Source organism: Marmota marmota, unplaced genomic scaffold (genome assembly GCF_001458135.2).
Source record: "Marmota marmota marmota unplaced genomic scaffold, marMar, whole genome shotgun sequence".
Taxonomy (NCBI): Eukaryota; Metazoa; Chordata; class Mammalia; order Rodentia; family Sciuridae; genus Marmota; species Marmota marmota.
Genome location: NW_026000079.1, coordinates 603,821 through 620,804, shown reverse-complemented (window position 1 = coordinate 620,804; position 16,984 = coordinate 603,821). Strand labels below are relative to the sequence as shown.

At 43.9% G+C, this 16,984-nt stretch overlaps 1 protein-coding gene across 2 annotated transcripts in view; it reads right to left on the bottom strand.

Annotated features, from left to right (window-relative positions):
• Positions 1-16,720, bottom strand: part of LOC107156583 (Fc receptor-like protein 2) — a 31,792-nt gene extending 15,072 nt beyond the window's left edge. The window contains exons 1-7 of one of the 2 annotated variants that reach the window (XR_007351845.1): positions 16,440-16,720; positions 15,507-15,527; positions 9,897-10,154; positions 9,351-9,635; positions 8,255-8,542; positions 6,802-7,080; positions 6,031-6,147 (exon numbers count right to left, since the gene is read on the bottom strand). Coding sequence is in view for 1 of the 2 variants with exons in the window: in XM_048814649.1 (XP_048670606.1) it covers positions 6,031-6,147; positions 6,802-7,080; positions 8,255-8,542; positions 9,351-9,635; positions 9,897-10,154; positions 15,507-15,527; positions 16,440-16,470 (1,279 nt within the window). In the remaining variant the exon portion in view is untranslated. The remainder of the gene's footprint in view (positions 1-6,030; positions 6,148-6,801; positions 7,081-8,254; positions 8,543-9,350; positions 9,636-9,896; positions 10,155-15,506; positions 15,528-16,439) is intronic. The other variant, XM_048814649.1, reaches the window with a different exon arrangement.
• Positions 16,721-16,984: the final 264 nt, after the last annotated feature.

Here is a 16,984-nt window from a genome sequence, read left to right as displayed (position 1 = left end):
ATCATGGAATTTGCAGGGAAATGAATGGCACTAGAGCAGATTGTGCTAAGTGAAGCTAGCCAATCCCTAAAAAACAAATGCCAAATGTCTTCTTTGATATAATGAGAGCAACTAAGAACAGTGCAGGGAGGAAGAGCAGGAGGATAAGATTAACATCAAACAGAGACATGAGGTGGGAGGGAAAGGGAGAGAAAAGGGAAATTGCATGGAAATGGAAGGAGACCCTCATTGTTATACAAAATTACATATAAGAGGTTGTGAGGGGAAAGGGGAAAATAAACAAGGAGAGAAATGAATTACAGTAGATGGGGTAGAGAGAGAGAAGATGGGAGGGGAGGGGAGGTGGGGATAGTAGAGGATAGGAAAGGTAGCAGAATACAACAGTCACTAATATGGCATTATGTAAAAATGTGGATGTGTAACTGATGTGATTCTGCAATCTGTATTTGGGGTAAAAATGGGAGTTCATAACCCACTTGAATCTAATGTATGAATTATGATATGTCAAGAGCTCTGTAATGTTTTGAACAACCAATAAAAAAAACAATATACTGTAGTAAAAAAAGAATATTAAAAAAATCAAAGGGTTAAAAAAATGGCATGCGCAGAAAGCTCACTAAAAAGAGAGATTCAAATAAAAACTATAAGGCGTGCTGGGTATGGTGGCGCATGCCTGTAATCCCAGCGATCTAGAAAACGGAGCTGAGAGGATAGGAGGCTAGTCTCAGCAACTTAGAAAGACCCTTCAAAAAATAAAAAGTAAAAAACACGGGGATGTTGCTCAATGGTAAAAAGTGTCCTAAGTTCAATCTTTAGTACCAAAAACACAACAACAAAACTATAAGGCAGTAATGTTTCTCAATTAACAAGGAGACAAAAATGAAAAACTCACATTGAATGGCTAGTCGATCATGAAATAAGGACTTACATCTCCTTATGAAACAAACTTCCTCTGAAAATAAGGGCAACTTCCTATAACTTTTTTTTTCTATAACCTGCATTTCCTCATGCTGAGAATAGAAACTGCCTCATGCTAAGGAGAGAGAGCAGGGAGTTTTCAAATGACAAATTCTGTTTAACTAAATCTGCATATGCATATCCCCTGTCTTTTGTCCCACTTTGCTTATAAAAGTTTTCTGAGCCCCTGAGACCCCCCAAATAGAGTTATGAGATAGAAAGTTTTCCTCTGTCTTCCTGAAAGGTGCTTTGGAATAAACTTATCTTCCTGTCAATATGAGAATGACGAATGAGTAAAGTACACTCGTGGGAGTGTGATTTGGCGCAACCACTATGAATAATGCTTCACTACAGACATCAGGTTAGGAAGGTGTTGAAGGATCTGGGGAAATGCCACTAGAAAATGTGCTTCTTTAGCATACCAACGGCTTCAATCCGAAAGCACCTGGTGAACAGCAAATGCAGAGAGGGACTTTCTCCAAACTCCCCTTATTTGCCTGAAGGTAGATCCTCCAAAGGGAACACCCCAGTCATCAGTCCCAGGAGTTTCATAAACCAGGAAAAATAAACTCCTATCAGCAGAAAGCAAGACTAGAAATCAGCACGACACATCATCTATCATCTATTCTTATAAGGGCCTGTCTTAGTCTGTTTTCTGTTGCTTTAGCAAAATATGGGAGGTTTATTAAAAGAAACAAAGGTTTATTTATTTAGCTCATAGTTCTGGAGGCTGGCAAGTTCAGGAGCTTAGCGCTCCATCGTAACATGAAAGGGGTCATCACATGGTAAGACCAAGCAAGCATGCATGCTAGCTTGGGTCTCTAGCTTCCTCTTTTTACCAAGTCACTAATGCAGTCATGGGAATCCCCACAATCATGAGTTCATTTAACCCTATTTATCTCCCAACAGCCCCGCCTCTCTTATTTCACTATTAAATATCACTAATTTATGACTTTGGGGTTAACATATAAAAAGTTCTAGCATATGAACTTTTAGGAGATGCACTCAGAATATAACAGGACCCATTTATCTTTCCTAAAAACCACTTAACTCTCCCTAAGTGGCCTGTATCCTCTCTCCCTCCCCACATATAAAGAGGCTACACAAGCTCTTAAATCTCACTGGTTTTTCGTGTATTCACTTTTCATTCTTCTGAGACCCTGGTGCACATAATAAACTTGCATACCTTTTCTCTTTTAATTGGCCCATTGTCAGTTTATGTTATAGAGAATCATTCTTAGGGATCTATTGACACATGTAGCATTGTGCATAATGGAAAATGACTTGAGGTGACCTAAATAGCCATCATTAAAAGGCCATTAAAATATTTATCATGAATCCTTAAGTAAAACACTTCACAGTCGTTAACAAGATGTGGTGAAGCGGAGTGTGGCTGACACTTGCCTGTAGTCCCAACTGCTCTGGAGACTCAGGCAGGAGGATCACTTGAACCCAGTAATCCAAGGCCAACCTGGCAACCTAGCAAGATCCCATCTCAAAAATAAGTAAATAAACAAACAGATGAACAGTCATTGTCGTTCTGTGTGTATTTAATATGCAACATCCCCAAATCATATTCATGAATATGCTAAGTTATACATAGCAGATGGTACGTTACATGAGATATTGCTGATATACAAGATATTGCTGATAGTGGAAGCCCTTGAGAAAAGGAACTGAGAGACCCAGGAAAGTGGGTGAGAGAAATGGTCCCTTTTCACTGTATATTTTGGTATCGGGTTTTTTCTTTGTGATACTAGGGATTGAACCCAGAGACTAACTGAGCCACACCCCAGCCCTTCTCCACTTACCATTTTGAGACAAAGTGTCTCTAAGTTGCCCATGCTGGCCTTGAACTGGGGATCCTCCTGCCTTAGCCTCCCGAGTTGCTGGGATTAAAGGCATGAGACACCACACCCAGCTACTTTGATATCTTTTGACTGTTTTACCCTATATATTTGTTACCTAATTTACTTAAAGATTTAAAGAAAAAAATGAAAATTGCACCACTATTAGGACAGCTTATGAGTGGTTAATTTTAGGAGAGAGGAGATTAACAAAAATAAAACAAGACATTGTTTTCACTATAGCCAAACTTCTGTCCATATGTTGTAATGCTATGCAGAGCTCAAAAATTAATGATTCGAATATGGCTGATTTATATAGTGGCCCAAGGACCCTCAGGGGGGCAAACAATCAAGACCTTGGCTTTCTTTTATTATCTTCCAATGGATACATGTAGTTCCAACTGGGTTTGTCTACTTGAAAATTTAAAAAAATAAATAAAATAAAATAAAAGTAGGTGATTTAAGTTAACCACTCTCACCATGAAACAGGATGTTAATTTCAGATATCTAAGGATCCAAATCATGACCACTTGTGCTTGAGATTGAAACCTCCTGAAACAGTCACCCTAGTTTTATAAGTAGATAGCTGCATGTGGGTATGCGCATGTACACTAAAAAGCACTGGGAAGAAAGAATTATGACCGGAAATGCAGCCCAGTGTCCACATGCTACATCAATCTGTATTGATGTCCCCCAGTCTGTTCCCAGATTTCTGTATGCAATGATTTGCAAAGTGATTTTGTCATTCCCCAGTAAAGAGGTAGAGACTATTTTTCCCATTTGCATTTGGGCACGTCCATGTGACTTACTTTGGTCAATGGGACAATAGGAGGCTTGAAAGGTGTTCTCATAACCCTATGTTGGACATTGTTACGGACTGAATGTTTGAGTTCTCCCAAAATTCACCTATTGAACCCTAAAGCCCAATATGGTCACATTTGGAGATAGAGTCCTTAATTAAATTTAAGTGATTATGTTTAAATGAAGCCACAGGGTGGGGCCTTTATGCAATAGGATGGATGTCCTTATATGAGACACCAGAGAATGTGGGGTCTTTCCCAGCACATTCCTCTAAGTAGTCATGTTAGCACACAGCAAATGACAGCTGCCTACAAGCTGCCTATCAGCTAAGAGAAGAGGGCTCTGAGTGAAATCTGCTTTGTTATATCCTGACCATGGACTTACCAGCCTCCAGATCTGTGAGAAAATTAAGCCACCTAATCCATGCTTTTTGCTGTTGTTATAGCAGCCCAAGCAGACTCATACAGACGCCCCATGCTGTCACCATGGAAAAGAACAAATACCCTCTTTTGTGGTCTAGACCAGTTGAAGTTAAGTTAGGTGATTCTATTTTCTTATTTTGTGGATGAGGAAACAGAGAAGGACTTGTTACCTTCTGCCCACGTAGAAGGTCCTGGAAGACCATTTCATCTCCCCCAAAGCAAGTCAGTGATAAGGAAAGAAGGTCTAGAAAGGCATTAGGGCCTGAGAAAATTATATGGGGAACAGAGCAGTGGAGAGGAACAAAGAAGCTGGTGTAGTATTATAATTCCTTAATCTTGGGTTGTCTGTTTAAAAATAGAACTTCCACAGGACTTGAAAATACTGGCTGAAATATTTACTAATTGGAAAAAAGAATTAACTGATGAATTCCCCAAATTCCTTTTAATTGGTGTTAATAGATAAGTCTAAGGAAGTGCTTTGCACAAGCTTAAAAGTTTGCATAGAGATTCTGGTGTGCTTATCCTGTATCTGATAGACTGAATGAATATCAGCGTGGTGCAGGGGTGTATGCCTGTAATCCCAGCTACTCTGGAGGCTGAGGCAGAAGCATGCTGGCCATAGGTTGGGACACAGGCTGAGACTGTCAACTAGAGCACATGCATATGACCTCTCACTATTGCCCAACCTGAGCAATTTAGTGAGATCCTGTCTCAAAATTAAAACAAAAATAAAAATTAGAAGAACTGGGGGGGGGGGTGTAGCTTAGTGGTAGAGCACCTCTGGGTTTAGTATCATGAAAATAAATAAGTAAATAAATAAATAAAGCAATAAGATAATAAAGAAACTCTGAGTTAAGACTTGGGGAGGATAGTCTCAGGGAGATAAACCCGGCTCCTGGAATCACTTTTTTCATTAAAACATTTGCAGATTCTTGAGGGCAGCTGAAGGTTTGTATTTTTTTTTAAGAGAGAGAGAGAGAAAGAATTTTTAATATTATTTTTTAGTTTTTTCGGTGGATACAACATCTTTTATTTTATTTTTATGTGGTGCTGAGGATTGAACCCAGCACCCCGTGCATGCCAGGTGAGTGCACTACCACTTGAGCCACATCCTCAGCCCCAAGGTTTGTATTTTTTATAGTCATTTGGGGTTAGGAGAGTGGATTCCAGTCATGTGTTGGAATATGTGGTGGTGTGTGCAGAAATTTTAAAATCATGGCTGCAGATTCTTCGCTATTTCCCCCTTTAGAGGTGGGCTCTGTGTCCTCTCCTCTTATATCTGGGCCAAATTTGTGGGACACTAGCCCACCATAACATGGTGGCAGATCATTCCCACTCACTCTGGAGTCTAGGCTAACATGAGAAAAATATGACTACTTTGAAGTCATTGTGCTCTGAGGAAATCCACAGAGAGAGGTCATCTGCATGTGCTCTAGTTGACAGTCTCAGCTGGGATCCCAACCCAAAGCCATCATCAACCACAAGCCATGGGTGATGTTGTCTCCTTATGACTCAAATAATGGATCCAAGAATTCAAAAAGAAGTCACTGCTCTTGTGAGAGCAGAGTAACTAGTAAGAAATGGATCAATCAAAGAGAAATGATCACACCAAATTGTTTTAGTTGATTTAAATCTACCTTACATATATCTTATTCTATTGTGTATAAACTATGTCTATTAAAAATTATGGAGTTGTATTCAATGCTTTGACTTTTAAGTTAAAAGTGAAGCATGGAGAAATGTGTCCGCATTTCTATCTCAAATGACCACAATTGGAAATAGTGGCATATTGTAAAATCAGTGGTGTGGTGGCAGTGTTGCCCTCTGCAGGGGACCTTGCAGAGTTGTGGAGTACGGGAAGAAATTGTTGGCTTTTAGAAAGTTTTCCTTTCCTTTTCTTCTAAGTTTTTTTTTTTCTTCTCTTTCTGTAAATCCAGTCTATATTATTGATGGAAAAGGTGATAGCAAGAAAGGGAAAACAAAAAGAAATCACAGACACCCACCTGGTGCCTTGTGGGACCAGCAATAACACAGCAGAGCCACACCAGTGGAGCCAAGAACCCCAAAGAGTCCCCCAAGAACTTTGGCTGTGACATGGCTTTTTCTATGTCCATCAGGTCCTGAGGGAAGAAACCAGGGCTTCAGCTTCAGAAGGTCAAACCTTGGGCCCTGGAGCCCGACAATGCTAGGAAGGAATGGTACGTGGCAAATGGAGGTTCAGTGGATTAGACGAAGGGGAATGGAGGGGAAGGGAGAGAGATCAGGGAAAAGACAGACGGTGGGATGACTGGGACACAAGTTTCCTCTATACATACATGAATCTCACCATCAGGTGTGTACACAAGAAATTAATTTAAAAGGTAACTATGGGTAAAGGGCGGAAAGATCAATAGAGGGGAGGGAGGGGGGAGGGGGAGGGGGAGAGGAAGGAGAGGTACTGAGATCTGAATTAGAATCAGATAGATTCCATGCTTGAATAATTATGTCAAAATGGATTTCACCGTCATGTCTAACTAAAAAGAACCAATACAATAATTAAAAAAAAAAAAAACAGGTGGATACAAATTCAGGTAAAAGCTGATTTAAGTGTAGACTGTATTCTTGTGGTTGGGAGGAGAAAATCAGATTTTAGACACTGAGACTCCCCTTCCCGCCTCTCCACACACCACAGACATCACCCTCCTGTCTTCTGAAATCCCAATATTGTACCAATAAGGACAGGTGGGGCGGTCATGGATCATAGTACGTCAAGTATCTAGGGGCCCCAAGCCCACCTGAGATGAGGAGTAACAGGGCCTTGCTGCGCTGGGCACCCTGGCCATTGTCAGCCTCGCAGGAGTAGTTTCCAGAATGTTCTGCGGTCAGAGAGAGGTTGAAGGATGCTCCTCCCCCAGAGGGTGCCGAGCTGTTCCCCAGGGTGACGTCCTCATGATAAAACTGGTACAGGATCGGGGGAGAGCCCCTCAGGGCCTCACAGTGAAGCTCCACCACGTCCCCCACCTCAGCCTGGGCCCTGGGAGCCCCGAGGGTGAGGACAGGGCTGGACACTGGAACTGAGAGGCACAAGAAGATCATCAGTGGATCTGTGAAACGGCAGCAGAACCCCACACCCCACACTAGGGCTGCAGCCGAGGCCTGGGGTCCTGTTTATCATTCTCACATTTCACCTCACCAAACAGAGACACTTTCCTCAACAGTGTGCAGTTGCCCTTGAACAAGGTGTCGGTTAGTGGGGCCAACCCCTGCGCCATCAAAATCCACCTATCACTCTGGACTCCCCTAAAACTCATCCACGAGTCGTCTGCTGTTGGCTGGAAACCTTACCAATGGACAACCGATGAACATACGTTTTGTATGTTATATTATCTGATACAGGGAAAAATAGTCCAGAACCATGAGAAATCACAATTTCCTGGAGAGATAGATGAACTGCTCATGAGCTGACTGGAATTAATTACAGGGTGCTTAAGTGTACACTTGCAATACTTGATCTCACCGCAATGGCACCAGCAGGTGACTCTGAAGTTACTAGAGCACCACAGTAGGCACAACAGTTAATCTTATGCAAGTTTACTTTCATGCCGCACCCTGACGTTTGTTTACGCTTCTCTCCACTGTGAATGGTACCGCGTCCAGCCTGCATTGTGTAAGTTTTGACAAATTTCAGCTTATTATACGATTTGTCTGTACTTTATGATAGTAAATAATAAAACAGATTATTATTTACATATATTTTAGGCATTCATGGCATGCCTAACTTAAAATTTTTTTTTGAAATATTTCTAGGCTACATGGTTTATGGTTGGTCTGTGGATTTTTTTTTTTCTCAAATTGCTGTAAATCTAAAGAAACAAAACAAAACAAAACCCAGGTTTGTGGTATGAGCAGAAATGTGCAGGTCAAACCCATATTGTTCAAGGGTCAATTGTATCTAAAGATTTGGAAGAATATTGGTTCTGTGATACTGTCTAGAGATAGGGTGATTTGTTGTTCTCATTTTATTTATTTATTTATTTATTTATTTATTTATTTATTTATTTATTTATTTATTTTAGACCAATCCTTCCATGCAAAGAAAGATGTCCATTTAGTTTTCATGGCTAATCCATCTTCAAATTGTCTTCACAACACTGATCCCTGAGACCACCTGGGATTTCCTCATGCTACCTGGGTACCATGGACTTAGCTTTAGCACGTTCAGCAGAGATGAATGAGAACATAACTCACTTCTCACAAGAATGTTCAGAACCTGGCTCTGGACAGGATCATGACCATTGTCAGCTCGACAGAGATATTTCCCGCCATCGCTCTCCTTCACAGCTGGGATCTCCAGTTCTGCTGACAAGGAACCCTGGGTCTTCTTTCCTAGACGGGTTCCTGTGGCCTCTCTGTGCCAGGAGAATGTGATGTTTCCTGTGCCCTCAGCCACGGAGCAGAGCAGGACCAGCTTCCCACCTTCTATCACTTGTCCCCCAGGGGCCTGGGTCTCCAAGCTCACTTTGGAAACGGGGACTCCTAGATGGGTATAAAATGACATGTGAGAAACCCTGACTTCAGGAGACTCTGAGAACAGCTGATAGACTGATTCCGCTCTCCAATGCAAGGCGTGGGAACATGGGGATTGCATCTGTACTCCATGATAAGCATTCCTACAGAGATAGGGAGTCCATGAAAAATATCCTTGAGGAACATTGTTCTTGGCTAATTTCACGGGTAGCAGTAATTACAGATTTTTGTGATGAATTATCCGTTTCATGAGATGGGAAACTTGAAATTTTTTCTGGATGAGTCACTTTGCAGACAGTGGCCCTTTACACAAAATGAAGAGGGACACTGGTATCGTCAGCCCCCCCCCACCTTGCAAAAGGCATATTTTTCCTCTAATAAAATCGCAATAAAAATTCTCCTATTACTCTTGGTTTCAAGGCTTAAATCACAACCTCTCCACTGAGTTCTGTTCTGTTCACTTTGATCTCTGCTTTCTCTGATGCTTCATTTAGCCCCACAGGCCTCTGTAGTATCACTTAGCCTTCAGATTTGTGACCCCAGCATGTGGGCATTGGAAAAGCCAATGAACAGCAGGTGTCTTGCTTTTTAAAGTGCCCAGACCACTGCTCTTTGCTAATAAAGAAGAGAAAAATGATAAGAAGCTTAGTCTATTCCTGATTCTTAGAAGACAGATGTCAAGAGTAACTTGGAATGTCTCTATCTGGGTTCCTGCTTTCCACAAGGACAGGCGTTGCACAAAGAAGTAAAAAGACTATAAATCCAAGTTCCAGTGCTCATCTCTTTCCCCCCTGGGCTCAACCTTGCTGATACTTACTCCGCACATGAATCTGGGATCGAAGGCTCTGTTTTCTGATCCTGTGACTCACTGTTTCTGCCTGGCACCAGTAGGACCCTGAGTCCTCTGTCCCCAGGGCGGGAATCTGGAGCTCTGGGGAGCTGCTCCAGCCTGACCCCAGAACCTGATCGTCTCTGAAGAAGCAGAACCGGAGCTGGACATCTGACCTCTCTGGAGGGAGCTGAGTCTGACAGGTCAGGGTCACTGAACTTCCCTCCGTGGGCTGATAGGAGCTCGCTGTCAGCACAGGACGCGGGAACAGCTCTAGAGAGAAGGAAAACAATAGTCCCAAGAGCAGTGAGATTCAGGTTCCTGCTGAAAAGTTCTGGGTGAGAAGTGGCCGCAGGAAACAGGTGATTCAGGACCAGACACATTCCCCTCTGTGTCTCCTCTGCATGCTCAAATAGCAAGCGCGTCAGTGCACATTGGGTCCTTACTTGGGCAGCTTCCTTCTGCCAGATACCCATTCTGCTCCGTCCCCAGCCTCCTGCCCAGCCCATCGCACACAAGAGTGAAGGTTTTTACCTTGAACTGTGATCTTTACTTTTTCTGAAGATGTTTCCCGTCTCAGAAAGGTCTTAGAAGCAGCAGTACAGAAATAAATGCCGCTGTCACTCAAAAGCGCACCTTGTATAGGGAAGCTTGAGAGTTCATCGGAAGGAGAGAACTTTTTCCCGTCCTTATAGAAACTTATCTGTTTTTTTCTGTTGTTTTCTTCCCAGCACGTCAGAACAATACTGTCTCCTTCAAAGACAGAAGAGGGCGCCAGGAGGGTCAGCCCATCTGCAAAGGAAGGAGGGAAACTCTATTTACCATTCCTGAAGGGAACCCCGATGTCCCTCCTTGCTCTTGGGCAGTGAAGTGTCAGGCAGAGCCTCTACATCTTTAGACAAGAGGAAGGTGCAAAGTCAGACCTTCATTACTAAGCGTTGCATACCATTTTTCCTTAGGGGGTGTGCTAGTCAGCTTTTCCACACTGTGATCAAAATACCTGGTACGAACAACTTTAGAGGCACAAAAGTTATTTGATTCAAGATTACAGAGGTCTCAGTACATGGCTGACAGACTCTATTGTCCCGGGCCCAAGGTGAGGTAGAACATCATGGTGAAATGGCATAGAGGAAAGCTGCTCAGTTCATGTTAGCTATCAAAAGATTAATCCACTTGCTGAATTAATCCACTGATGAGGTCAGAGCCCAAGTCATTGCCTAAAAGCCCCACCCTTGAACCATGTCGTATTGGGGATCATACTTTCAAAACACAAGCTTTGGGGGGATATTCCAGATCCAAATCATAACAGGAGAATCTTAGTTCAGGCTGTCGTAACTAAACACCACAAACCGAGTGGCTTTTCAACAATGAGAATTTACTTCCCTCACATCTGGAGGTTGGAAGTCTGAGGTCAGGTACATCTTTCAGGCTGTAACTTGCTGACTTCTCACTGTATCCTCACATAGGGCAAAAATAACTCACTGGCTTTCTAGATTCATCTTAAAAGGAACCAACTTAGATGAATAAAGAAAATGTGGTTTATATACACAATGGAATATTACTCAGCCTTAAACAAGAATGGAATTATGGCATTTGCAGGTAAATGGATGGAACTGGAGAATACCATTCTAATAAAAATAAGCCAATCCCCCAAGCCCAAAGGCTGAATGTTTTCTCTGATATGCAGATGCTAATTCACAATGTGGAGAGGTGGCTAGGGAAAAATAGAGGTACTTAGGATTAGGTAGAAAGGAGTGAAGGGAGGGGAGGTGGTATGAGGGTAAGGAAGGAGAGTAGAATGAATCGGACATTATCACCCTATGTACAAATGTGATTACATGACTGGTGTGATTCTACATCATGTACAACCAAAGGAATGAGAAATTCTACTCTATTTATGTGTGATGTATCAAAATGCATTCTACTATCATGTATAACTAATTAGAACAAATTAAAACATCTAAAAAAAAGAAAAAAATATTTATTCCATTTCCAAGGGCTCCAATCTCATGCTTAATTATATCTCAAAGCTTTTACCTCCAGTCAGGTGTGGTGGCCCATGCCTGTAATCCCAGTGGATTGAGAGGCTGAGACCAGTTCACAAGTTCACAAGTTCAAAGCCAGCCTCAGGAGAGGCGAGGTGCTAAGCAACTCAGTGAGACCCTGTCTCTACATAAAATACAAAATAGGGCTGGGGATGTGGCTCAGTGGTTGAGTGCCTCTGAGTTCAATCCCTGGTACCCCTCCCCATAAAAAGGTTCTTAACTCCAAAAACCATCCCATTAGGATTAGAGTTTCAACATGTACTTTTGGTGGAGGTAGTTGGGACAAGAACACTCAGTCCATCCAGGAATTTAATCTAATTTCTCTCCTGTCAGTTCACTTATTTGCGGTACCAGGCTATGTTCTGTGTTAGTGACACTTCCATTACATTTTAGGACTATAGGTGAGAACTTTGACCTTCAGGTAAATCACTAAGGCATCACAAATAAAAAATTTTCCTTAGCACTATTTGATTGTATCGTGACTGCCTGTCTCTGTGTGTGTAGCAGAAGGAAGGAGAGGTGTTGGCTCGTAGAATACCACTGCAGAATCACAGCCAACAGGCCACAGGAGGATTGTGGAATTTGCGATTGTAATTTTTGAGAAAGCTTGTGCTTTATTATTGGATGCTCCAGGAAAATCATCATGACCCGTTGGGCATTAGAAGACAAACTTTTTTTTAAGTGGGTTTAATTGGATTTATTTATGGAGTACTGCTAGGCAGTGATTGAATGGGGGTAATTAGCATATCCATCACCTCAAACATCCATCATTCTTTTAAACCACTAGTATACACTTCATTCAGAAACTGGAAAAATAATTCCTGGGGAAAGAAATTTGTTGGGAAGAGGAAACATTCTGAGTCATTGGTCAAGGACCCTGGTGACAAATGGTAAAATGGGCAGCCTCACAGGTAGAGGCCTGCTGCGGAGCGAGCCTTTGGGTCAGTTGATTCATTATCTCAAACTCCTTAAGGGTCAGAATGCCCCAAGAGTTAGCCACAGGGCAGAGAGCAGAAGGGACTAGAGGATGCTAAAGACATGCCATTCGCCCAGTAAGTGAGCACAGCAGGGTGAGCTGCCCGCAGCAGCCCGTGGAGGAGTCCGCTAGGGAGAGGGCATACAGCTGGGACGCACAGACATGAAGGGGCAGCGAGAGTGCTTCATTGTCAAGAGTGACTGGCTAAGGGTCAGGTCACACTGCTTTGAATCCAGGTCTCCTGAATGATCTCGGACAGAGCACTTTAGCTTTCTCTGCCTCCGTTTGAACAATGAAGAATATCTGCCTCTCATCGGGCTGTTTTAAGGATTCTGTGAAATAACCCTAGAACCGAGCTTGCCTCTCCGGACCCCTCGGTTAACGATGAGGGTAGTTGAGGGGCAGGGGTTTGTTGCCGAAGCTAATGATGACAGAGGAAGAATAAGAGGTTATCATGGCTGCAGTTCAAAAGCAACGGAAATAGTGGGTTTCAAGTCTGCAAGATGGGGTGTACCGGGGGAGCCTGAGGGGTGACGGTGGCTTGAGTCAAGCCTCTTAGGAGTGGCATCTTAAGGAGTGGGCTTGAGCTGGCGCACAGCTTCACCAGGGAACCCTAGAGCTGGCACAGTGTTTGTGTTGGAGTCTGTGCCCACTTGCTTCCAGGGTTGCTGTGACTACTCCCACCACCTGGCCATTAGGAAGCCTCAGCAGAAGTGTGACCGACTCTCCTTGGCTCTGGTGTGGTCCATTCTGGGTACAATAGCTCTGGTGGACAGAGATGGATCAGAGGCCCTGGAAGGGCAGCGTGAGGAAGCCCTAATGCTGACTGTTCATCCTCAGGGGGTTCCAAACCCTCTAGCAATGAGGAGGGTTAGACTACTAGATGGACAGGAGCAGGGGAGGTGTGGGAAAGGAGATGCAGGCTGCGTGCCATGGGGCAGCACACAACTGGACGCTACATTGCCCAGGGAGCACCTCCTTGCAGGCAGACAGCTCCCTGTCAATCTGGAGAAAACGGGTGCAGGCCACTGGGGTGATTGCCAACAGGGTGAAACTGACCTTAAGGAGGGTAATGGCTGGAACTTCCCCCAAATGAATAATTCATAGAACGGGGAGGAACCTAAGCAGGCCATAAACGTCCACACCCAGAAGCTGTGGGCTTTGCCTTCTCCCTTGGGGCAGACACTCCCGAGTTCATTTTGCTAAATAAACCCTTCATCAGTGCCTCTGGTGGAAGTCTTTCTTTTGCAAGAGAAGAATGGATTCGCCCATCGCCGGGTGACAGGACTGATCAAGACCCAGCACGGTCATCCTGAGGGCAGCAGCACCCACAGGAATCCTGCTGGATTATAAGGGAGAATCGCACTGAGCTAACAGCAGTGAGGGGAAGGGGGAGCTCAGGCTGTGAACAGAGAAACCCTTAAGCAGAACAAACAAACGGGACCACAAAAGTGTAACTAGGGTCAAGCTATTTAGAGGCTTTTTGATTTTTGTTTTTTACAAGAATTTCTGTGAAAAAAATAGTTTCAACCGAACAGCAGCAAAAGCAAAAGGCAAATGATATTTCTCAGAGGTTTGCATGCGAGGGGGAAGTTCCCAGGTGGTGCCAGCAGGTTATGGGGTGGTGGGGAGCTGAAAGGAGGAAACGGGCAGAGGGGGGCCACCTTGAGGGTCTGGGTGGAGAGAGTCATTTTCGGCTGCTCTGCAGATTGGCATTTTTGTCCTTTTGCAGGGTTGCATTCTCAACAAGCCATGATTTGAATCTGCCTCTCGGGCTGTGTGACTTCTACTCTTTTCACTACAACAGGCTGAATAAGGTCCTCCCCGGTTTTTTGTTTGTTTGTTTGTTTTGTTTTGTTTTTGTTTTCTTAAGGGAGAGCTCTGCGTGCTCTGAAGACCATCCCGTTTTCTGAGAACGGGGAAGGAAAAGGAAGTCAAGTGGCTGTTGCCCTCTTCTGTGAGTGAGGCTGAGGGTGAGTCACCGCAGGTGGTCTGCTCCATGCCACACTGAGACTGAGTAATAGCAGGATTCCCACCTGTTGTCAGAAACCAGCTCAGCGCTGAGACTTCTGCACATGACCGCCCAGACAGGTGGAAAGGCAAGTAGAGTGACCACCATGGCACGGGGGCCTTATGTGGCTCAAATTGAATGCAGGAGACGAGACTTGATGATGAAGGCCCGGCCAGAACTCTGAAGGTGTCCCTGAACACTCCTATTCCATTTAGGGTGAAATTGGAGATCTGCTTATCCCAGAACAGTTTCCAGGAGCCCAAAAGAGCCCCTTCCACTGATCCTATCACTGGAGAGGCAAGAGAACAATTCTCTCTTTCTTTAGATTTAGTATTCTGTATATTACAGATAAAATGTTTTCCTTACCTACTCTCTTTATTGAACACAGCTTTAAATCAAAACGATCGAGATGGAATTAGTCACACAATTTTAGAAAAGCACTATGTGTTTTTCAAAAAAAAAAAAAAAACCAAAACTAAATAATGAGTCTAGAGCAGGGGTTGGCAATGGACTGTGAGTCACGGATGTCCCGTTTTGGTAAATAAAGTGTCATTGGAACTTAGGCATGGCCCCCTCTCACTTACATATGATCCCTATCAGCTTTTCTGTCGGGAGGAGAGGGTCCAGGAGTTAGGCCAGCGACCAGAGAGCCCTAAACTATTTACTCTCTGGACTCTTATGGAAAAAAATTTGCTGCCTCCTGACCCAGCACTAGACAAGCACTGTTGGCACAGGCTGGGTCTGACCACCCAGAAGTGTTGAGCCCTCGGCTTTTCTCTATGAATAACCATCCTCAGAGCTGTGAGCACATTCGGCACTCAGCCAGACAATACTGAGGAGCTGTAGATATTCTGGATGCAGTCTCTTCTGCAGCCAGCCTGCAGATCCTCTTTGGGATGTTACCTCTCTCCCTGCACCTGGATTCTTAAGGGGTGTGGTGTGATCACCCGGGAGGGTTGGCAGTGTGGGAGCAGAGACTGCATCATCACAGAGTGTGTCAGCCCAGGGGAGTGGTAACATCTGGACGTCTCCACAGTCCTTTTGCCCAACCCTGTGGTGGCCAGTGACTAATATGCCCTAAGGGGGGGGGGACAATAAAAGAGGGTACTCACCTCCCCATTTGCTGAATGGCACTGTAATGGGAGCAAAAGCCAGAGGTTAGCACAGAACATTTGTGTTCGAAATTTAGAAGTTAAGATCACTCTCAAAGGTTGCTCAAAAATCTTCTGTCCATCTTCCCCCTTTCTCTATTCTCCTACTCCCTCACAACCAGGAATCCAGTCTTCCTCAAACACACAATTAGCCTTGATCACAATCAAGCTGTGAGCTGTGGGTATGGCTCAGTGGTGGGGCACTTGTCTAGCATGGATGGGACCCTGCATTCAATCCCCAGCAGCAAATAAACAACAACAACAACAAACAAGTCAAGTTGCAAACTCATCCCTTGACCAGAGGCATTGCTAGGAACAAGTCCCATGGACGTTGAGTGTTTAGTGATTCTCTTCTTTATTTCATTCTCCTTCCCCCACCCCAGGACCCTCCCTCATATCCAAGTTTTCCAAGCACCACATTGCCACATGCCAAGGCAGTCACATTCACGAAGTGTTCATCAGGAAATATATACATGGGGAGAGACATGAGAATTGAACTCAGCCTAAATCAATACCTTTCCTCAGACCGTATTTTCTATGTTAGAGCCCTTTGATTCCAAGGGCAAACATTTATTTAGTGTGAGTATTAAGCTCTGAGATCATGAACATTTTACTTAAGAATGTACCATATTCCTCGACGAGCTCCAAGATATTAAAACACATACTTATGATCAAAAAATGACAAGGCAGCCTGCCCTGAATGTTAAGGGTTAGAATGTTATACCATTTCATGTTCTATAGCCCCGGATTTGCATCTGCTTCTGAAGTCAAAGCTGGAAACAGAGACTCGATGATCCCACTGTTTTCTGGGCTCTGATAAAGCCTCAGACCTATTGGAAGCTGGAAATCTCCTCCTGCTTCTACCTCTGTCCTAATTCAAATTATTGAACTTACCAGAGAAGACCAGCAATGTCCACAGCAGCATGAGAGCTTGATCCAGCTATTTGAGAAGCAATCTCTCAGCCACCGTCTGGGGCCTGTGAACACAGGATGAAATGTGCCTTTCAGAATAGGTTTTGTATAATTAGCCAAAAAAGGAAGTAAAAGAGCCCAGCAATGAATGACCATTATCTTTCATCCTGTGGCATTAAGAGAATTAGAGGCCGGGCACAGTGGTGCACGCCTGTAATCCCATGGCTCGGGAGGCTGAGGCAGGAGGATGGTGAGTTCAAAGCCAGACTCAGAAAAAGTGAGGCGCTAAGCAACTCAGTGAGACCCTATCTTTAAATAAAATACAAAATAGGGCTGGGGTTGTGGCTCAGCGGTTGAGTGCCCCTGAGCTCAATCCCCAGTGCCAAAAAAAAAGAAAAAAGAAGAGAGAATCAGAGTGGTCCTTTTAATGCCAGAGCAAGTTCACTTGTTGACACTAATGATAACAACCACTAATTCCACATGGCTTTCACTGAGGGGGACCCAGTTCTGTGTGCCTGACGCTCGAG